The sequence below is a fragment of the Marmota marmota genome, unplaced genomic scaffold (genome assembly GCF_001458135.2).
Source record: "Marmota marmota marmota unplaced genomic scaffold, marMar, whole genome shotgun sequence".
In the NCBI taxonomy this organism is placed as follows: Eukaryota; Metazoa; Chordata; class Mammalia; order Rodentia; family Sciuridae; genus Marmota; species Marmota marmota.
In genome coordinates this window covers 27,091,339-27,115,179 of record NW_026000037.1, presented here as the reverse complement: position 1 = coordinate 27,115,179, position 23,841 = coordinate 27,091,339, and the positions used below count along the sequence as shown (strand labels likewise).

Here is a 23,841-nt window from a genome sequence, read left to right as displayed (position 1 = left end):
GTATATCCTCCTCTGAGAAGTGTCTGTTCAGGTCCTTGGCCCATTTGTTGATTGGGTTATTTGTTTTCTTATTGTTTAATTTTTTGAGTTCTTTGTATACTCTATATATATAGATGATATATATATATATATAAGTAAAAATTTGTTCCCATGATGTANAAAAAAAAAAAAAAACAAAAAGAAAAATAAATTACTTAAGGGAGAAGAATCTAACTGACATCATACCACAACTGGCATTGCTATCAAAATGAAAGCATTTGCACAGTTTTAAAATTTTAGGAACACTATAAAGTATGGGAGATTGAATTTTGCTTTGGAAAGGAATGTTCCAAAACATCATTGCTGCCACAGTGAGATAAAGATGCAGTGGATGAAAGATGGAGATAGAAGGGGTAGGAGAGGGTGGAAGTTTGAGTGTTCTTGTCCAAATAAGCAGGTATTGAGAGACTTCATCTGAGTGTAAGTGAAGTGAGAAAGCAAGGTTGTTAGGGATGCAATGTTTGCATCCCCAAAATTCACCTGTTGAAATCCTAAGCCTCCATGTGATGGCATTGGAAGCTGAGGCTGTTAGGAGGTGACTAGCTCTGGAAGATAGAGCTCTCATGAATGGGACTAGTACCCTTACAAGGACAGAAACAAGAAAACTTGCTCCCTCCCTCTGCTCTGTGCAGACATACCAAGGGCCAATGGCAAACCTGGAAGAGGCAGGAACCTGAATTAGAACTGACCAGACTGTCACCCTAGAGACTTCCCTCCTCTAAAACTATGAGAAATAAATGTTTGTTGTTTAGGCCACTTGGTCTATGGCACTTTTGGTATAGCCATCCAAACTAAGACAGATGCCCTTAAGAATATTAATCAAAAGTACTAATGTAACCAACAAACAGAATGCCACATGATGGATGGAGTTAGCAGAAAGGAGCTAAGGCTCATTACTTTTATGGGAGCTAATCAAGGGATGACCATTTAAAATTGATAAACAAAGAGGTGATGTGAATAATTAATATAAATATAAAAAACATCATTAGAAGTTAGGAGGTCAGCAACAGAAAGGGAGAATAGGGAAGAGGGTATATCAGTGTTTGCCATTTAGACATAAGACACAGCACAAATAGATAAGGCACTAACACAGTAGTACTGGGCAGGACGGAAGGAGGGAAGGGTGGATGGCAGCAGGGGTGGCACTAGGCTTCTCACTTTTCACCTTTATAGACTTATGATTGGTGAACTAACTGGGTACTCACTAAACCAAAAGAGAGAAAAAGCAACATTGTCAAAAAAAAAAAAAAAAATGGGTTTTGTTTGGGAAGTGGGATAGAAAGTGAAATAGGCGGATGGTTAGAAATCTATTGCTTTTGATCATCAATCCCTTTGTATTATTTTATTCTATTCTGTAACATATAATGCTTTCATAAAAATAACAAAAGTAAAAAATGTATATATCCACAAAAATATTACTCAATAAATTACTATTAGTGGCATTATTATTAACCATTCCTAATACACACACAAATACACATTCAGTTCAATCAAATGCATCCATTCCATGAGCGAAACAATAGAAAGAAGAGTATGAGAGTTGAAGGATATAGTTTCACTTAAGCAAGCCACTCTGGTAAGGGAAATTTATATCATAGCTTAGTAAAGATAGCAAAACCCACTAAAATAATTCCTAAATCCATTGTTCATACCCTGAGGTCTACTAAAAATAAATTGAACTGCCATTTATTTTAACGCCTCTGCAACCTCTCCTGGTACACTGTTGCAAGTGATGAAGTGCCACTTAAGTAATGCCTATTCTTGTATGAACTGAGGGTCACAGGGTAGGGGACCCACTTCCTCCGAAACTTTCCCATCAAACACTCCTTCAAAAGCTCACCCAACAGCCCAGAAAGATGAGTGCCAGGAGTGAAGCTTTCTACAGAGGGTTGATCATACTGAAGGACTTCCTTCACTGCAATTAGGAGTAGGTGTTAAAGTCTTTGGGGGGAGCTGATATTGCCTTCTTCATTGACTATTTACTAGACGCACTCACAATAAAGGTTCACCGGAAATAACGTCCACTCTCCATAAGGGAGAGAGTGAACAGAAACAGCCTCACTGTCTCAGTGGCAAAGGTCAGGCCTGGGCTTACAGTGTTTTTATAGAAGCAATGAACTGAGGGCTTTCCTGGACGTGCAAGTGATCCCTGGTCTGAGAAGGGCCAAATTTTCTCTTGCCTGTGAAATTGTCTTTTTGTTCATTTTTTCTGCTAATAAGGTTTACCTTTTCCTCATGAGTTCAACTTCCTCTTCCTATTTATCTACATGTTTCTATCCCTTCATGTATCGACACATTTTAATTTCTTGTCAGTGTTCAAAAAAAATCATCGACTATTAGCAACTTAAGTGTCTTTGATTTCCAAAACAATACAAAGTTTATTTTCTGTATTATTTTGGACACTGACCAAAACATGGCCTTTGACATCTTTCATGCTGTTTGAGGTATGTGTGTGCTATACACAAGACAGGTGCTGTGCATACACTGATTTTGAATGTCTTGAGGGTGTAATTCCATCTTACACCATATCTTTAAAATGCCAGATCGTTCCTTGGTATAATCAGAAGCAGTAAATAAATCATTAAATACTATTTTATACTATTGAAGCCAAAAGACAAATCCCTGGAGAATATGTGGGAAACTTTTTCAGCCATTTCTAAAATAAGAATTGCATGCTTAAAAACCAGGAAAACGTAAGGATTCACTTTTTGGTCAGTAATCAAATTAATGCTCTGCACCTTTTGTGATAAAAAATTTATGCATCGTACTTTCAGGAAAACATGTTGATCCTGGATTGGCACTGCTGTTGATAAAATGTGAATTTATTCATTTCAGTACATTTATTTTCCTGAACTTGCACTGGGATGCTCTGTTGTATTGTCTCTTGGTTATCCTGTAGGCCCCAGCTTTTTATAAGCACTGTGCAGAAATGCATCAAGCTGAGCTACCTAGCCTGCCATTCTTCATGATGCCTCTATCAACAAGATGCACACACAACGCTCCATCTCCCTGATCACTCGTCCGACCCAGGACAGAGTGTATTCATCTCCCTCAGCTAGATGGGGCAAATCTGCCAACTTTTTATACATTAAGTGTTTAAATGGATCTATTTATTACTATATCTCACACAAATGCCAGGTGTTTTCACACTGAAGGCAGAAAGTGCCTTATCAGGAACTTTCGAAGACTTTTAATCGTGTGTTTGAATCTTTGTTATTATTATTTTTTTGGACATTGTAAGTGCAAAAAAAAAAAAAAAAAACATTGAATAGTGAAACAAAACCAAATAATACTCCAAAAATATCCCAACAAGCTCTCACTTCTGGTTCAGTTGGGCCCTAGCTAGTTCTCATTTTCTGATATGATCAGTTCTATTACACATACAATGGTAACTTTCTCACTGACACAATTACATGGAAACCGAAGCACCAACCCAGGGCGGCAAGAACTTGCAAGAAACTCTGGGCTTCACAGTACAGTGAATTTACAGATAAAAACACATTATTTTAGCCCATTTATTCCATGGAGACAGACTTCCTTTTCTCTACTCTGAAATATTCTTTAGGAAACTTTCTTCTTCCTGCCTGTTTCTATTCCCATATTCCCACCCTCAGGAGTTCACAAGTTACTAGGGGTCTACTTCCATTGTAATGGCTTTCATGTGAAAAAGAATAAAATACATATTTTTTGGAAAGAATAGAGCAATGAATACTTTCTACTGCTGATAATCTTACTAGATGCTTCACTGGACATTAGGTATTATTTTCTTAGCTCAATTAATTTCATTAACCTCAAGAATTTTAATTAAGTAAATTGATGGAAGTCAAGGAAGGCTGCTCATTTTAAGCAGGATTGTTTAGAGACATACATACATTAAGAATCAAAATTAGGTTGTTAAGTCTCCAGTCTCATTGACAGTGCAAAGAGTAACTAGCATTAGCAATGCCTTTCAGGACACACACACACACACACACACACACATGTGTTGGGGGAGATTGGGGAAAGATTTGTGTGAATGATTTTTCTGTGTTGATAAGCTGTAGCAAACTAGAAGTTATTCACTGTAATAATATTTCAGTCTCACATATGTGAATTTTCAAACAAATACATATTAGTTTATGAATTATACTTTAAAATGTAAACCTCCAGTAATCACACATCATTTTTTTAAATGTATTTGTTGGTGCATGTTAATTATGCAGAATGGGAGGTTTCACTGTGGCCCAGTCATGCTTCACGCGTCTTTAAGTTAACATACGAGTAAACTGTGCTCAGAAACCTTTATTAAAATTGTTATTCAAAGTAATTATTAGATACAAAAGGAAATTGAGGACTATTTTGAACATATAACTCAGCTTTTCCTGTCCAAATAGTCCTTTAAAATGTGATAATTTATTCAGTAGATGTCAGTCTCAATTCTAATGCCCCTTTGCTAAGAAATGAACAAATTATATTCACGTCAAGTAGATTTTAACTGCTGTTCAGAGCAGAAAAGTTTCTTGGAAGAGAGATCAAACTTCAGGAATACTAAATTTTCTTATCACTATAAAGAATAATAGCTTACTGCATTCTGTGTGGGGTTTATTCCTATACCTAAGCCATACTTATTTTTACGTCCATCATAATGTTTCCAACATCTTTTTAAAAAAGTTGAAAATCTGGGTCATAAAACTAAACATTATCAAGGCTGCAGTCCTTCTCAGATAAAGGAGTCCCCAACTCTGCATAATGCCATCAAAAGCCTTTCAGGATTTCAGCATTTCCGTTTAGCCTCCTGAATTAGATTACCACCTGAATCAGGTGACATAAAATGTTACAGTCCATGTTTGTCCATAACCGCACTGATTCATCAATTGCATTTGATCTATGTGGCACTATGACTAAAAGGCAAGTTGAAAAATAGAAGTGAAAAACACTGATATTCCCCCAAACATCATAAATCTTATACAGCTTTATTCTAGGGCAGAAATAATATTTATGGGTCAATAAGAGTACATCAAGTGTATGACCACTCATTGCTCTTCATGATAGCCCCCTTTGCCCAAATTTAGCTATGGTAAATATATATTTCCTTTGTTTATTGAAGCAAATGATAAACATTTAACTTCTCTTGATTCCCTGCCTTTCATATCCAATCCTTGTCAAACCCTATTGCTCCCCTACCCAGAGGTGTGGTTCACTCATGAATTCCAGAAATGCTTACGGGACATTAACTACATGACAAATGCTACTAAAGATTATTTATTGTTGCAACAATAAAAAACAATCAAGGGGCTGGGATTGTAGAGTGCATGCTTCACACATATGAAGTACTGGGTTCTATCCTCAACACCACATAAAAATAAATTTTTAAAAAAGGTATGCATATATGTGTATATATATGTGATAATTTTTATTTATTTATATATATATATATATATATATATATATATATATATATATATATATATGAATGAGAAAAACACATTAAAAACACTCAATCCCAGCTCTCTGTAAGCCATATTTAGGAGGAAGGATTGGTAAGGTCTGCCTGGCCATGCTTAGCTTCAAGTTATGCTTACCTTTGCATGTATTTGCAGAACTACCTGTTACTTGGCTGCTGGGGCACAAGCAGTGGGCAAAATCTCGTCAGTCTTCACTCTTTCTTCTATGAGCATCTCCTTTTCTTTAACTGAGCTTCTAGGACTTTCCTTACACATGACCAAAGTACACAAAATTATGAATAAGGTCCAGGGCCCTTCACCACAGGGCTACAGATGAAACTATTCTGCTGTTTGAGTTTGCCAATGACAGGGACCCAAATTAGACCACAATAGGTAGAGGAGCAAAAGGGCATATCTATGTTGCCACAAAGGGCCGGGGTGTAGGAAGGAGGGATGGGACCAGAGTTTGATGCTGTCAGAATTTTTTCTGCCTACATTTCTGCTTCTTTCTGAGCATCAGCATATTCTCTCCTGCCTTTTCCACCAGTCCTGATCATGGCTGTCACAGTTTCTAGTTCAAAGGCTTAGAAAAACTAGTCACAGAAAGAAAGAAGACTTAGATTTTCCCAATTTGAAAATTCCTGGAGAAAGAGACTACGTGGTTGATCTTTTCATATCAGACCAAAGATTCCACCAGCCCATCCTGGTGACCTGCAACTCCTGTGGCTGGGATGGGGTCTCCAAATTCAGCCACTGGATAATATCTGTGGTTATGGCAGTCATCACTTTGAACAGAGCATAGGTCCCTATATTTTCTTCTTTACCAGTCTTCCCATGAAAAAGAAATATCTAGAGAAGAAATTTCCACAGCTGAGTTCTGCAGTCAATTACTTTTTCCCTTCCATCACTTACAATTCTCTTTGACCCTTTTTGAAATCTATATTCTAGTTACTATGTTCATATTTCTTCCTGTTTTAAAAAAATTAGTATCTCCAAGTTCAGAGAGTATAAAAAGCATGCAATTATATTTTCCTTTAGGGTATGAATTAGTCCAATCAAAATAGCTGTCTGGATTTATCTGCTCACTTCTGGAAAGGTCAGAGTGAACAACCCTATAATTCAAAGTTTAGTACCTTTTTGTTCACTGAATCTATGTGATTTGAGAAGAGTCAATAATAATAATAAGATCAGTACTAGAATGCTTGTTTGATTATTCAAATACATTCAGTGTTTTTGGACATTGCTCACTTTTACATATTGAATAATACATATAACATAAACAAAACTAGTTGTACCTATTATAAGTGTGTTCCTCTTTAAAGCATATCTTCCTTTAGGTGTTCAAGGGTCAAACAAAAATAATAACAATAAAATACCTCTTATGCTACCACTGACCCAAGCATATCAGTTGTCTGATAAATGTTTTCAATTAAAAATATGCAAGTATGCAATATATGCACTTTCACTAATAGGCTAATATACCTTTTGGTCATCACTTGTCCCACGTGACTTTTGACACAGAAGACCCTCCGTGTCTGAATGCCCACACCACATGTAGCTTCTCCATTCCAGCCAACAGTTGTATTAAGTGCAGTTACCAATGTGTTTTCAGAACAGGGGCCCCAAGGCGATGTCTCCCAATAGAGTTGCATACAGGGGTGTTCGTTGCATACACGATATTCTTGAAGAGCCTGACTAGGAGGACATGGCTTTCCACCTGCAGAAAATTAAAATATAGCATCATACATAACTGTTGGTTTTGCTGTTATTGCTGTTCTTATGATTTTAGATGTTTTAATGATCCAAAGACCTGAGCCACTGAACCTTTTGTTCCACTCTAAGATCAAGGATTTCGGTCTTGACATCAACCTCAGGATAATATATTATAGGCATTTGTCCACACCAAATAGATTATAAAATTAATGGACTAGCCTCTCCGCCTCTGGAGCATGCACCTCTGAGATAAACTCACAAAGAAAACATTTAATATTATTATGCCTACATGAATTAATCAGTCAGACAGAACAGTCCTTGACCTTGAAATAATATTACATGAGACATGCGTGATATATACATGTGTGTCTATACATAGATTCCCTTTCCTAAGAAAGGCATTATTTTTCTCAGAGAACCATTTTTAATATACCCATTCTCCAGCAAGCAGTGCATTTTATTGCAACTTGAGAAATCCAAAAGTATCTGTTGCAGTCTGGGAGTAGAGGGCTCAACCTAGAGCTCTGAAATTATATCTGACAGTGCGATCCACTGGGAGGGAGACCAGACAGATGTATATCCTTACAGTCTTAGGTGAATCAGATACTCAAATATCATTACTGTCTTTTTGTTCACATTTTACTATTAATGTAAAAAGTGGTATTTATCTGAAGTATTGATCTTTTCCTACTCTTCTACACTATAATGTTTTATTCAGTAGGCTAAATGCACAAGATTTGTAACTCTGGTTCTATTATTCTCATTATTGTTTTTTTATCCAATTAAATACTACTAACTTTTTGTTTTCTTTTTCCAGAAATACAGAACAAGAGAGGTATAGAACTACATTTTAAAAATATGAAAATGTTCCTTTATCTTGACACTGGCCCCATTTCTGGGGCTCACAGAGCAAAATCTTGGTTAAGAAGGAGTTCCTCACAGCCATGGCCTCACTATCCTGTCGCTCTAGTGGAGCTGAAGTCAGAGTCAACAGAAATCATGAAAGCAATGATGTGTGTATCTGGGGACAGAGATCATTGTTATGAATGATAAGAACAGCTGCTCCTCTAATTTGTTCTGAAGTCACTGCTCACATTTCCACCACACTTTTACCATCTTCAAAACCATCTCCACAGCCGCCATACACTCTCTCTGCCCTTGGCAGGCAGGTAAGGCAGAACCGGAAGCCAGGGGACCTGGATAAGGTAGCCTATTGATGTCACTGGCAGCTCTTGATCAAGGAACCAGGTCTCCTGATTCCTAATTTGGAACTCTTCTTACAGGCATATTCAATATGCCCCAGTTACCTAATCTGAAACTGGAAGAATTTCAACTGGAGGAGTTTCAACTTTGCTTTCTTCTCTAAGACATATATAAAGAAAAACAATATTCAATTCTTTGAGGTGAGCCATGTATGGATCGTCTAAAGTAATTTATATGACTAAGTAACTGCAGCTTAGATCAACTAGAAGACTAAGAATAAAGAAAAAGAAAGGATGCATGGAAATGAAATTGTTAATGTGGAGTCAGGGAATAGAGATAACACTCAGGTGTAGCTATTTCCACAGCATACATGTACTTGTCTATTGGAAAAAAATAAGAATCTAGCTAGTGAATCCAGAGCTGAAACCTTTTCTGTTGCTCACCTTCTCCAGCCAGTGCCAGGATAGATCTTGATCTGGTCTGTTTCCCATCTGAGTTTTTATTTGAACAGGACTTGGAACAGGATGACCATACTGTCCACTCGCTCACCACACAATCCATTCGGCAGGGAATTTCACAGGCCATCCGCTCTGGAGGAGGAGGTATGGGGCAAAGACTCCCTGCTACATCTTCACCTGTGATCAACCAGATCGAGACAGACGCTGATTAATTCACAATCTATGTCAGTCCAAGGAACATTTAGATTCATTGTTTCCCCTATTATTTCAGTTTCGCTCAGAAGACTTCATCCAGTGTCTAAATCGATAATGCAACAAAAATTATGTTTTCTTCAGCTATTCGTGTTTGCATCAAGAAAAACTACCAAGAGATAATTTGGAATTTAGGAAGGCAGATACCACAGCAAAATTCCATTTGTCATTATTAATAGGGACGCAGATGATTTCTTCCAGAAAAAAAAATGTAGATACAGATGATCAAAGATAACTATGATTCACATGTTATTGACAAACAAAAGTAACAAGTATACACTTTTCTTCAAAATGGAGGTCAGAGTAGCCTAAAAACTGAAATTATGCTGAACATTATAGTCTACCCTAAAAAGAATTTTATTATTCTAATTCTCCTTTGGGTGCTTTCACCTCTAAAAACATAATCTTTTCACTTGATGACTTTGTCATCTTGGTGCACAGTGGTAAATAATCTGAAGCTATAGAACCTGCCTGTAGCTGAAATTATATAATGCATTGACCCAAAAGTTGAAAGTCAGTCTGAAGTTATCCCTGGTGAATTTACTATTTCCCCTTTGAATAATCTAATGATTGCTAACCCAAAAACATAACTCAAATTTTTTTTTTTAAAAAAAAGGCAAAAAGACACATCAGATATCAAGAATTACCAATTTTGCTATAGATATTGATATTTGCTATTTATCTTTTTATAAATACTACCTAACAATCCTCTGATATATCACAGTGCAAGATTTTTCAGAAACTTTAAAATAATGAAGCTTTTTCCAGATTTGGTGGCACTAGCCTGTAATCCCAGTGAACTGGAAAGCTAAAGCAGGAGGATTTCAAGTTCAAGGCCAGCACCAGCAACTTAGTGAGATTCTGTTTCAAAATTAAAAAATTAAAAGGACTGGGTATGTGTCTTAGTGATAGAGCCATTGTCTAGCAGATGTGGGACCCTGGGTTTGATTCCCAACATGGAAAGAAAAAAAAAAGAAAGAAGGAAAGAAAAAAAAGAAAAAAGAAAAACTACTGAAGCACTAGGAATCTAGGGATGCAGCTTAGTGGCAAAGCACCCCCAAATTGGGTTGAGTCCTCACTACCAATATATATGCATACAGACATTTTAAATAAAATAATGAAGGATATTTTTTAATAATGAACAGATATTAAGACTAACAGGATGGTTTCTAATTTGCTTTTCTGTATCTCAAAAGATTACAAAGATTTATAAAAAAATTCTCTTTCAGGTTCTTTATTCACTATTACAAATCTTTAGAGATAATGATTTGATTCTTATTATTCCCCCATCCACAGTCTCCTCATAAAAACAAAGGACAGAAAGAATAGCGACACCATTTATTGTTTGAAATAACAACATAAAATGTGGAATGGCAACCATAGGAGACAGGCAGTTTTATCGGAGTGACTTTATAGTTTTGGAATTCTCTTGTCATGAATTGTCTCCTGCAAAAAATAATTGCAAAGGGGACAAGTATTTATTGAGGACCTCCTTGGTGTAAGTCTCTGTGTTTTGCACATATTTTTCAGGCTTACGATGTGTCATTGAATCCTCATTAGAAGCTCTGATAGGCAGGAGTAATCCATCTCATCTCACCAATGAGGAGTCAGAAGCTCAGAAGGGTAAATTGGCTCAGGTCACAAGCCTGAGCTGGGAATTACATCCAAACCCCCTGACTTTAGAACTCTGGTTTTCCTATTAGCTGTGCTGTGTCTAATTCCAAGGAGATGGATATTCCTTTTTCTGAGGAAGTAAATAAAACAAGCTGACAGTTGCAAGACTGCCTGAAGGAGAAGATCCTGCACAGCTCATATCCGCATTCATATTTGTAAATGAGGCCAGGCTCAGTGCCCTTGAGGTACAAATAAAACTTTTCAAGCATATTATGAGAAGTAATAGAGATTCCAGCAGATAATCAAGCTGAAAGACCAGTTTCAATCATTCTCTTTTCAGTAACAATCTAATTTCAGGTTGAGTCCACATTGTGTGCACACCCTGCCCCTACCCCACCCCACCCCCACGCCAATACAGCTAAGGGGCAGCACTTTCTCAAGTACAGAAGCAGGCAGGCCAAAGAGAAGCCTAACCTACATCTAATCAAAATTTAATTCCAACACTTGTGAATTCTATTAGCATAATTTTTACACAAAACACTCTAACGCAGTGTCTTGCAAAGAGCATTTCGAGGAATAAGGGATGTCCATAGGAGTCTTATGAAGAAAAAGTACAGGGGGGAGTTGAGAAGTGCTGGGTTAAAAATAGCAAAACTGGTCCCATATTTGAAAACTTTTCAGTGTTGAAAATGCAAATACACACAAGAAATATTCTAGGCAGGAAATGAGAGGTAGGGCACTTCTATCTCATTTCATCAATGGCCATCTGGTTTTAGGAGTATCCACTCACCCGGAAGTGGCATTTTTATGAAAAAACTTTAAGAAAATTCTGTCTTGAACAATCATAAAATATCAGTTACTATTTAATGAGCACATATTATGTCCAAGACCAATAATGGGATAAAAATAGATGGAGATTACTATTATTTACCTTCCTCAAGCTCATGATTAATGATGGAGGTGCAACATGCACACATAAAAGAAAATCCAAAAGTAAATGTCACATTGAAAATACATGATTCAAAGAGAAAATATTGTAGTGATTCATAGAATAGAAACATCTGCTTGGAAATGGAATAAACCTTTTAATAGAGTACAGAGAAGGGCTGAGGTTGCCAGCAATGAGGGGGTATGTCTGGCAGGAGAAGCATCAACTAAGGTACAGTGTAGGAAAATAAAGCTATTTGAAAGGCAGTTAATGTTGATGATACATGAAGAAAAGAGAAAAACATATGGGAAGAGTTATCGGACATCAAATTCTGAATGAGTGATATGGGCACAAGTATTGTTTTATTGGTCTTCCTTAAGATCCCAGTTGTTTTGGTTTCCCATGATTCAAATTTCACACACACACACACACACACACACACACACACACACACACACACCATTCCTGGCATCCCAGTCCTTACATATCCAGGGCCTTTAGGATTGACTTCAGGTGATTGAACCAAACATCTTTTACAACCCAAGTTTTCTTGTAATCTGATACACCTGTTACATCAGTACAGTTAAATGTCAATACTCCCACCAATATTTTGATAGTTTGTTTACACAGGCTAATTCAGGAGTGTGATCAAACAGATCAGACTTTCATTTTTTTCTGTACTGGGCAGTTTATCCACTATTAGGCTACTTCCCCAGTCCCAGAGCACTATATATATGTATGTGTATGTGTATGTGTGTGTGTGTATATATTTGTAGTGTGTGTGTGTGTGTGTGTGTGTATGTATATATATATTTGTAGTCGACACAATACATTTATTTATTTATTTATATGTGGTTCTGAGGATCAAACCCAGGATGTCACATGTGTAAGGTGAGTGCTCTACCACTGAGCCACAACCCCAACCCCCAGAGCAGACTTTTTTTGAGGAAGCCAAACTAACAGTCATAAGGAGACTCTGAAATTCTCCACAGCTGTGTGACCTACTGTATAACAAATCTAGCAAAAGAAAAACTTCACAGTGAATTTTAGCTGCAATGCTTCCTAGCTAAGCACAGGTAAGGATGAGATGGTGAACACTAGCCACTAACACTCACCCTCTTAAGCATATCATTTGACTTTTTTGAATCTCAGTTATTTCACTGAAATAATGAAATCATGACATTCACCTTTCAGGGACAGTCTAAGGATTAGAATCATTTATGCAGCACACATATTAAGGTATCTAACATACGACAGGTTTTCAATAGTTAGAAACATTTAAAATGTTGTTTACAAAGATACTTAGCACATAAAACTGAGAGCCTTGAACTGAAAAATCTGGAGATTTACATCATGACCATAGAAAGCACTAGCTCCATCATTCATATTGGGTACAAACAACTACCACCAGCTCCACAGACAGGCTCATATAAAGCATAAAGAATATTTATAATTATCCAGATCGTTTCATTGATACGGTTGGCTAATGAAAACTATTTAAGGGCCCAGATAAAGTACCTAGGTCTGAAAAACCTCATCTGCTCACCTATGTTGTTATAATTATGTTCCCATCACACATAGAGAACCCATTGAAAAAGGAGCATTTATGCTTTTCTGTTTTCATGTTCTTGGATGAGACCAACTGAAACCTCAGACAAGCATGAAAAATAAAGTATCACACAGGACAAAAGCTTAGTTATTATGTGGTTATTCACTAGCTCTGATAATCTAATGTCATAATGAAGAGAATATATTTAAGAAGGAAATTGAAGGCATCTTTCAAGATGACTCTATATAATTACTGTTAGCCCTTACCAGATTACCTGGGATCAATAATGACAGACTGTGTTTTTTCCTCATGGAGGGGATTTCTTTAAACCAGTTGTGATTATGGGACTATGGGAAAAAATAATGTAACATGGTGAAATTCATAAGATAATGTTAATCACCCGGCCTGGTAGCTCATCCCTATAATACCAGTGACTCTGGAGACGGAAGCAGGATGATCACAAGTTTGAGGCCAGCTTCATCAATTCAGCAAGACCCTGTCTCAAAATTAAAAAGGGAAGAGGGTATAGCTCAGCGGCAAAGCATCCCTGGGTTCAATCCCCAGTACCTCCCCTGACACCGAAACATTAAAGTTATCCATCATAAATTAAACATTTCAGCAGCCTTTAGAATATTCACAGTGGTGTAGAACCATCAGCTTTATCAAGTTGTAAAATATTTTTTTCACTCCAAAGCAAAGTCTTGTACCTGATAAGCAGTTTCTCCCTGTTACTGCTTCCCTTCAGGTTCTGGAAACCACAAACTTAATTCTGTATTTATGGATTTATCTTTTTTGTATATTTCATATACATTTAATTTGTGACCTTTTGACTCTGGTTTCTACAGTAATTTTGGAGGCTTATCCCCATTGTGGCATGTTTCAGTACTTAGTTCCATTTTACAACTGAATAACATTTCATTGTACATAGATACCAGAATTTATGTATTCATCTTTTGATGGTCAATTGGGCTGTTTTCATTTTTGGGTTATTATAAATAGTATTACCTACTATGAATGTGCATGTGTGTGAACTTGTGATTTTGTTTTCAGTTCTTTGGGGTTTGTACCTATGAGTGGAAATCTGGGATCATACTCATCACTCCATGTTGTCTGCTTGTGATTCTGGGGATTGTACCCCAAATAGCCAGTGACTGGGTCCTGTATTCAGTTCATACCGCTATTCTAATGCCAGCCCATTTCCAACTAAAATACAAACTACTTAGACAAGGAAAAGAATCCTGCACATATATAAATATACTCAAGCTTCGTTATGAATGTTTCTTTATCCAGTTCATTCATATATATATATATACATACACACAGAGAGAGAGAGAGAGAGAGAGAGAGAGAGAGAGAGAGAGAGAGAGATAGATAGAGGTATATATCAGTTAAAGTATACATCATTCATGGCAGGGTTGAGCATCTGTTTCCAATTTAACAATAACATAATTATCAGAGGTTGGGCTTTCCACATTGAACTAATATTTAAGCCACATATATGCTATAGACTACATCCTGTGGCAATCTTAGTTTTGTGAATTCTAAGAAACTATAAATTAATATTACGAGCTACCAACTCTTTTATATAACAATGAATAAACAATACAGTCTATAATTCTTATTTTCTGACCCTAGTCTCAAATGTCCAAAATGATTTAAAAAAAAAAAGGGATATGGACAAAATAGGAAGATAAACCCAGACATCTTCAAATGATTTAAAAAGAATACCATCCCTTTGTTATCAAACTTCAGACAACCTTACTCTTCTAAAATTAATACACATTGGATATTTTATTGATATTTCCTCTTATATGCTATTACACTATCTATGGAAATAATGAAACAGTTATCAAAAACACTCTACATGCCATAAGATTTTACGTCCTATTTAAATCTCAGAGAAGAATGCCAATATATGTTGATTAAATGCTTGCCGATAGTGGAGTAAGCTATCAACAGATAGTACAGAGCAGATTTAGTGGAATTTATACGCATTTAATTCCATTTTTTTTAAATCTAAATGTTACTTTCTCAAAAGCAAGTAGCCTCTGGCCACTTATGGGCTAAGATCCTAATCAACTAAGAAAATATTTATATTTCAATCCAATAGAACATGCAACAAAAAAGCTAAGGGCAAAACAAAAGCTATTTTCAACATCTTAATATTGCCAGCAATGAGATTAAAGTTTCTGCTTGCTCATTTCTGAATTTAAAGCTTATTTGTCTACCTAGTTTACTTAGTTTACTTCAGAAATATATACACACACACACACACACACACACACACACATACACACACAAAAAAAGGAACTTCACAATATCATAATATTAATAACAATAAAAACAACATCAACAACTGAATTAAGATAACAATAGCAAATGGTATATAGGAGAGCTTAGAGTTAGCTAGATGCTAATCAATCACATTACATGTAAAGTTTTATTGAATGTCCATATTAACATCATTAGTTTGGCACTATTTTAACACATGAAGCATGGATAAGCTAAATAACTGCTCCAGGTATTTTATTTATATATCTAGTAAGTTTCTGTCCTGGGCCTGGAAAACAAATCTGTAAGATGTTGCAACTTCTTTCCTATCCATTATGCTATAGTGCCCACTGGTTCATATCTTATGTATGTCTTTTACTTTAAATTATTTTAGCAGATATCAAGCCAAGTTAGGTCACCAGAGGGAGTAAGCCCAAAGGAATACGTACCTTCATTACCTGGGGATAGTATCATGGGATGGAAATAGCAAGACAGTGCTTTTCAAAAATAGAAAACATAAAGCAAGTGAAAATAATACAGAGAGAAAAAGAGTGAGAGAGAAAGAAAGGACAAAAAGAAAAATAGTGAGGTAGAAACATTCAGCAAAAATAGTACAATGTATGATGAGAAAAGGACACAGACATGCAAAAAATATAATAATGATATTAAGTGAAAAATTATAAAGCTGTAATGGAGAGAGAGAGAGAGAGAGAGAGAGAGAGAGAGAGAGAGAGAAAAGGTTAAAATGAACCTGGGAAAGATAGTCCAAGACAAATGCCAAAACATAAATAATAACAGCTAAAAAAGGAAAAGAATATCTCCACAATAAAGATGTTTACAAAGGCCAAGAGTTCACTGGAACCACTTCTATGTAACAAGTGGGCTGTTCTTTTCAGAACCCCTTCTAACTGAACAGCTACTCAGGTTCTGCAGCGCACAATTCCATGATTGGAGCAGCTAATACTCTAATCACTTAGAAGTTACATAGCACAATGCTGTAATATCCCACATGCATCAACCTAGTCCTCACAACATTAATAACAATGAGTGCATCCATGACACTGACAGATGTCTGCTCCAGATGACTTACATATATCAATTCATTTAAACTTCACAAAAATCTAGCTAGGTGGGAACTATCATTATACTCATTTTATAGATAAATACCCTGAGATTTAGATAAATTAAACAACTTATGAAAGGGAAATAAGTTAAATAACTTATGCAAGTATGATGGTGGAGCTTGGATTTGAATGTGGGCAACCAAGCCCCAAAGCTCATTTTTTAATCATGATGTTTTATTGATACTCATATCTTCTATTCTTTCTCAGGAAAAACTAGGCACTTTCATATGGAAGGATCCATCTGGTAGAAAATCAGTCAATTACAAGCACTATCATATGTTAATCAGTTTTTCATCAGTATGGCCAAAATACTGATCATGAACAACTTTAAAAATGGAAAGATTTATTTGAGGTCATGATTTCAGAGGTTTCAATCCATGATTGGCTGGTTCCATTGCTCTGGGCAGAACATCATGATGGGAGGCAATGGTAGAGAAACACTGCTCAGCTCATGGCACTTGGAAGTCAGAAGAAGAGTAATAAAGGTGCTGGAGCAAAACACGGGACTCAAAGGTACACCCCCAAAACCAAGTCACCCCCTTAGACTAGGTCCCACCTCCTACATTTGCCAACACTTCCCAATAGTCCATTCAAGTTTTGGATCCCTCAACGAATTAATCCTCGGATGAGATCAGGGCTCTCAAGGTACAATTACTTCCCTAAAGTCCCACCTCTGAACACTGCTGCATTAAGGGCCAAGCTCCAACACATGAAACTCTGAGGGGCATTCCAAATCAAAACCATAACACAAAACCTTAGTCCATGAATACTGCAGTAAATGTCAAGGTGAGATTAGATGCCACAGTGCCAAGACAGAAGGACTGAGAGGCAAACTATGATTGCTCAAAAAAGAAAGAATCACATAAAGTCTAACCAAGTGTCGTAGGACTGATAGATAGGTCACATTTCTTTCAGTCCAGTCACACACTCCAGGGAGAAGCAACCACAGTTGTCTATGTGTGTGTACGTGTGTGTGTGAAAAAAGTTTGAAATCATGCACTATGACTTAAGTGTAGGGAAAACAAACAAAAAACAAACAAACAAATAGCAAACGCTTTTCCCCTAAAAAATGACGTCAAGTTGCTTAAAAGCCTGGATGGAGGTGGATGAGAGGGGAATACGCAGGTATCCATTTAAAGTAACTTCATACCATATAAAACTAAATCTTTTCTAAGTTAATTCAGGCTCCTTTTTAAAATGCTTCTTTCTCTTCTCTTCATTCTTTTCTTTCCAAGTGTTAGAGAAACGTGTATCATTATTACATACTCTCTTGGAAATTTTCCTGGTTCTCTGAGTTATTTCCATCAAATCAAACTGATCTTTGACTGTACACCTGCATCCACTGCTAATCTGTAGGGTCAGTTCCTGATTTTCTGGTCTAATGACTTTGCACTCACCTAGTACTGACTCCCGGAAAGTTCCAGTTTCTATGACAGGCAGCATTTCCACATTCTACAGAAACATACAAGGATTTGGGGATCGCTCCCACATCATAATAGACTTAGGAAGGGGGAGCACCAGCCAGCTCAAGCCCACTCTGTGCTAAACACATGCATCACTTTCTCTGCCTCTCCCTTCCATTTTGTCTATATGAAATCTCCATGCATGTATTTCCTCTGCACAATATTCCATCTACAGAATGAGGCAGAGGCTGGAGACCCTCATGAATCTACTCTCTTCTGTATATCTTCCACAAGACCCTTTATGGCCAATGTGGCATCCTGCCTTATGCTAACATTGCATTCTGAGACATGAGGCCCTCCTTCTTGATATATGAAGGAAGCCATTTGGTTTTTTTAAAACACTTTCTCCAATAAGCCTGGCTTCTGTATATGAAAATCTGTTTTTCAGGTTTATTGTCCCTGAAATGAGATTCAAGATTCCATTCTGTGGCACTGACTTTCTGTTTATATTCAAAGTATAATAATCCTAACTTTTTTAGACATAGTGGATGCCTCAGTAATCAAAAGAGGAGAGGGGTCTTGCCCAAAAAGCACAGAAGAGAAAAACACACCCATATATCTCAAAATATGGTCTGATGGCATCTACTTAATGTGGAAATCTGGATTCCCTTGAGAGTTTTATAGACAAACTGTAAAATCTTAAAAAGATGAATCCAGAATAATAATAAGTAAACAAGTACCCTTTTAATATAGTAAGTGATCTTTAAAGGGGACATCTTGGAACAAAATATTGCAATATAATGTACAGGGGGTCTGATGAGGAACAGGGTCATCAGGATTTGCTTAGCATTTGACACTTACCAGACCATGGCCTTGGGAAATTGTTAAGCTTCTTCAGGCTTTAAATGTGTGCAAAAGGTACTGTCATTTCTGATTATATTATTGGGTCCGGGGACAGATCAAAGAAGTTTATGTTAAATAATACTCATAGAATCACAAAGCAACATTTATCCATAAGGCAGTTTTTTATAATTAGTGAAAATGAGAATAAAGGATGTTCCAAATAGAAAGATGATTTGTACCAAAGATAATACTCCCTTCTCCATCCCAGTTTTGTTGAAATAGAAAAGTACCAAAGGAAATGAAATGATTGTAAAGTTAGTTGTATGCACTTTATCTGTCTATCTACCTGGTCAACGAGGGGTGCAGAAAGGGATTTGGACCAACCTGCATATGAGGTATATATGTGTATGAGGTGTACTTCAAGTAGTCCAGAAGTTTTTTTTTTTTTTTTAATTTGAAAAATCAATATTTTTAAATTAGACTGGGTTAAGTCAGCAAAGTGATAAGACATCAGTAAAGAATAATCATTTGTCTCTGTGATTAACCTTCAGAAACATAATTTAAATGCCTGTAAATGGAAAAGGCATCATAATTTATTTAAATACATCACTATAATAGCGAAATTAAGAGGTTTTCAATTTCTCTGTGATAAATAACGATGCAAAGATCATCCATAACCATATTGATTCTTTTCCTAAGAATATATTTCCAGAAGTGGAAAACCAAAGTCAAGGTATAAGAACTCCATGAAGATTCTTACAAGAAATAAGGATGCCAATTTGCTTCTCCCACCCCCATTACTTATCATCACCCATAGCTTTGAATTTACTTAGAGTAAAATTCACTTTTCGGGTTGTGTAGTTCTATAGATTTGAGCAAATGCAGTCTTATACTTAACAAGTCATGACAGAATTAATCTATCACCACAAAATTCCCCAAGCACTGTTCCTTTGGAGTCAATTCCTTCCACAGTACTAACTCTTGGCAACCATTGATCTGTTTTCTGTCCTGAAAATTTTGTTTTTCTCAGAGATCATCATATAAATAAAACTATAAGTTTGTATTCCTTTAGGTATCACTTCTTTCACTTAGCAAAGTGCATAGGGGTTCATCCATATTGTGTCAATCAAGAATTCATTCTTGTTTTACTGCTGAGTAGTATCACATTGGGTGGATGTAGCACATTTTTTGATCTGTTCCTCTGGTGAAGGACATTTGGTTTGTTTCCAAATTCTCGTAGTTATGAATAAATAAATCTTCTAAACAGGTTTTTCTGTGAATAGAAGTTTTCATTTCTCTTGGGTATATATATAATTATGAGTGAAATTTCTCATTCATATGAAAAATGTAGATTTTTTTTTAATTGACAACCTGTTTTCCAAAGTGGCTGTACCATTTTGCCTTCCCATGGGCAAATGCATGAGTGTTCCAGTTGTTCTGCACCCATAGCAGCACTTGGTACGAACATTACTTTTTGTTCTGTTTAATTTTCATCACTCTTACAGGTGCATAATGATATTATACTGTAATTTTAAATTTCATTTTCCTAATGACTAATGATGTTAAGAATGTTTTAAAGCATTTATTTGCCATTTGAATATCTTCTTTGGTGAAAGATGTTTTCCAAATCTCACTTTTTTTTTTTTTTAAATTGGGATGCTTACTTTCTTATTGTTGAGTTTGAAAAGTTCTTTATTTATTCTAGATAGAAATTCTCTGTTAGATATGTGATTTGTAAATGTATTCTCGTGGTATGGGGCTTTCCATTTTCTTAACAATGCCTTGTGCAAAATAAAAAGCTTTAATTTTACAAAAGTACAATTTATCAACTTTTCCCTTTATTGATTACACTTTGGAATTTTATGAGAATGCTTTAAAAAGAAAAATTTTTCATATATAGTAGAACGAATTTGAACCCCTATCTCTCACCCTGCACAAAACTCAGCTCAAAGGAGATTAAGAACCAAGGCATTAGAACAGAGAACCTGAACTTACTAGAAGAAAAAGTAGGCCCAACTCTCCATCATAAGAATTTAGAAACCAAGTCTTATTAAGACTCCTAAAGTGCAAGAAGTAAAATCAAGAATCAGCAAATGCAATGGTATCAAACTAAAAAGCTTCTTCACTTCAAAGGAAATAATCAAGAACTTGAAGAGAGATCCTATAGAATAGGAGAGAATCTTTACCACATGCACCTCCGATAGAGCATTAATCTCTGGTATATATAAAGAACTGAAAAAAGAAAAACATAAAAACCCCAAATAACAAAATCAATAAATGAGCAAAGAAACTGGACAAACATTTCACAGAAACCAAAAAGGGACACTCAAAAAATAAATAAAAAATGTTCAACATCTCGACAATTAGATAAATGCAAGTCAAAACAAAACAGAGATTTCATCTCTAGTCAGTGACAATAAATGTTGGTGAGGATATGGGGAAAAAGGTACACTCATACATTGTGGGAACAAGTGCATGGAGTACTGCATACATGGAATATATTAAGGGTGTCTGAGTGACAGGCCACTCCCCTCATGCTAGGCAGCAAACCCCTTACCCCATAGGCAGCAAACCCCTTACCCCATAGGCACAGCCCTTGGCATAGGCCACATGTTATAGTCCCTGTGCTTGCTCTGTGGCCCGCTCCTTGATTGGTCACTGCAAGGACAGTTGGCAAGAAATTGTATTGGTGACTGCCTGTAATCTGCTTAGCTACTGCCTGAGTATATATACATGGTAACTGAGCAATAAAATTAGACCTGCTTCCTGTTTGGTCTCTGCAGGTCTTAATTAGTGACTTCACAGCCACACTTACCTCTACCCTCTTCCATGGACCTCCTCGCTGGACAAGAGAACACCCATGCAATACATTGCTGGTGGGACTACACTGATGCAAACACTCTGGAAAGCAGTATGGAGATTCCTGAGAAAATTTGGAATGGAACCACCATTTGATTCAGTTTTCCCACTCTTGCATTTATATCCAAAGGACTTAAAATCAGCATACTACAGTGACCCAGTCACATATGTTTATAGCAACTCAATTCACAATAGCTAAGCTATGCCTAGGTGTCCTTCAACAGATGAATGGATAAAGAAACTGTGGTATATATACACAATTGAATACTATTCAGCCATAAACAATAATGAAATAATGGCATTTGCTGGTAAATGGATGGAGCTTCAGAATATCATGCTTAGTGAAATAAGCCAATTCCAAAAAACCAAAGGCCAAAATTTTCTCTGATGTTTGGATGTTAATCCACAACAAGGCCGAGGGCAGGGAGAAGAAGTATAGAAGTATACTGGATTGAAGGAAAGGAAGTGGGGAAGGGAAAATAAAAAAATCAGTAGAATTAATTGGACATAACTTTCCTATCCTTGTCTATGAATACACAACCTGGCTAACTCCACATCATATATAACCACAAGAATAGGATCCTGATTAAAATAAGTTATACTCCATATATACATGTTATGTCAAAATACACACTACTGTCAGGTATAAATAAAAGGAACAAATAATAATAAAGAAATAAAGAGAGAGGGACACCACATTTATATAAGTTTCACTAGAGTATGTTGTTATATTATTCTATTTTATTATTAGTTTTTATTGTTAATACTGTACTGTGTCTAGTTTCTTTTTTTTTTGCTTGTGAATTTTATTTATTTTTTTCCTTTAATTTTTATTGTTGGTTGTTCAAAACATTACATAGTTCTTGACATATCATTTTTCACACTTTGATTCAAGTGGGTTATGAACTCCCATTTTTACCCCGTATACAGATTGCATCATCACATCGGTTACACATCCACTGTTTTACATATTGCTATACTAGTGTCTGTTGTATTCTGCTGCCTTTCCTATCCTCTACTATCCCCCATCCCCTCCCCTCCCATTTTCTCTATCTACCCCATCTACTGTAATTCATTTCTCCCTCTTGTTTTTTTTTGCCCTTTCCCCTCACTTCCTCTTATATGTAATTTTGTATAACCATGAGGGTCTCCTTCCATTTCCATGCAATTTTCCTTCTCTTTCCTTTTCCCTCCCACCTCTCACCCCTGTTTAATGTTAATCTTCTTCTCATGCTCTTCCTCCCAACTCTGTTCTTAGTTACTCTCCTTATATCAAAGAAAACATTTGGCATTTGTTTTTTAGGGATTGGCTAGCTTCACTTAGCATAATCTGCTCTAATGCCATCCATTTCCCTGTAAATTCTATGATTTTGTCATTTTTTAATGCAGAGTAATACTCCATTGTGTATAAATGCCACATTTTTTTATCCATTCGTCTATTGAAGGGCATCTAGATTGGTTCCACAGTCTTGCTATTGTGAATTGTGCTGCTATGAACATCGATGTAGCAGTGTCCCTGTAGCATGCTCTTTTTAGGTCTTTAGGGAATAGACCAAGAAGGGGAATAGCTGGGTCAAATGGTGGTTCCATTCCCAGCTTTCCAAGAAATCTCCATACTGCTTTCCAAATTGGCGGCACCAATTTGCAGTCCCACCAGCAATGTACAAGTGTACCCTTTTCCCCACATCCTCGCCAGCACTTGTTGTTGTTTGACTTCATGATGGCTGCCAATCTTACTGGAGTGAGATGGTATTTTAGGGTGGTTTTGATTTGCATTTATTTGACTGCTAGAGATGGTGAGTATTTTTTCATGTACTTATTGATTGATTGTATGTCCTCCTCTGAGAAGTGTCTGTTCAGGTCCTTGGCCCATTTGTTGATTGGGTTATTTGTTTTCTTATTGTTTAATTTTTTGAGTTCTTTGTATACTCTGGATATTAGGGCTCTATCTGAAGTGTGAGGAGTAAAGATTTGTTCCCAGGGTGTAGGCTCCCTATTTACCTCTCTTATTGTTTCTTTTGCTGAGAAAAAACTTTTTAGTTTGAGTAAGTCCCATTTGTTGATTCTAGTTATTAACTTTTGTGCTATGGGTGTCCTATTGAGGAATTTGGAGCCCGACCCCACAGTATGTAGATCGTAGCCAACTTTTTCTTCTATCAGAC

The 23,841-nt window shown here is 36.4% G+C and overlaps 1 protein-coding gene across 1 annotated transcript in view; it reads right to left on the bottom strand.

Moving 5' to 3' along the window:
• Thsd7b (thrombospondin type 1 domain containing 7B) overlaps positions 1 to 23,841 on the bottom strand; it is an 814,215-nt gene that overhangs the window by 366,836 nt on the left and 423,538 nt on the right. Inside the window, exons 8-9 of the mRNA XM_015479140.2 lie at positions 8,822 to 9,013; positions 6,945 to 7,179 (exon numbers count right to left, since the gene is read on the bottom strand). Of these exons, the coding sequence (XP_015334626.1) occupies positions 6,945 to 7,179; positions 8,822 to 9,013 (427 nt within the window). The remainder of the gene's footprint in view (positions 1 to 6,944; positions 7,180 to 8,821; positions 9,014 to 23,841) is intronic.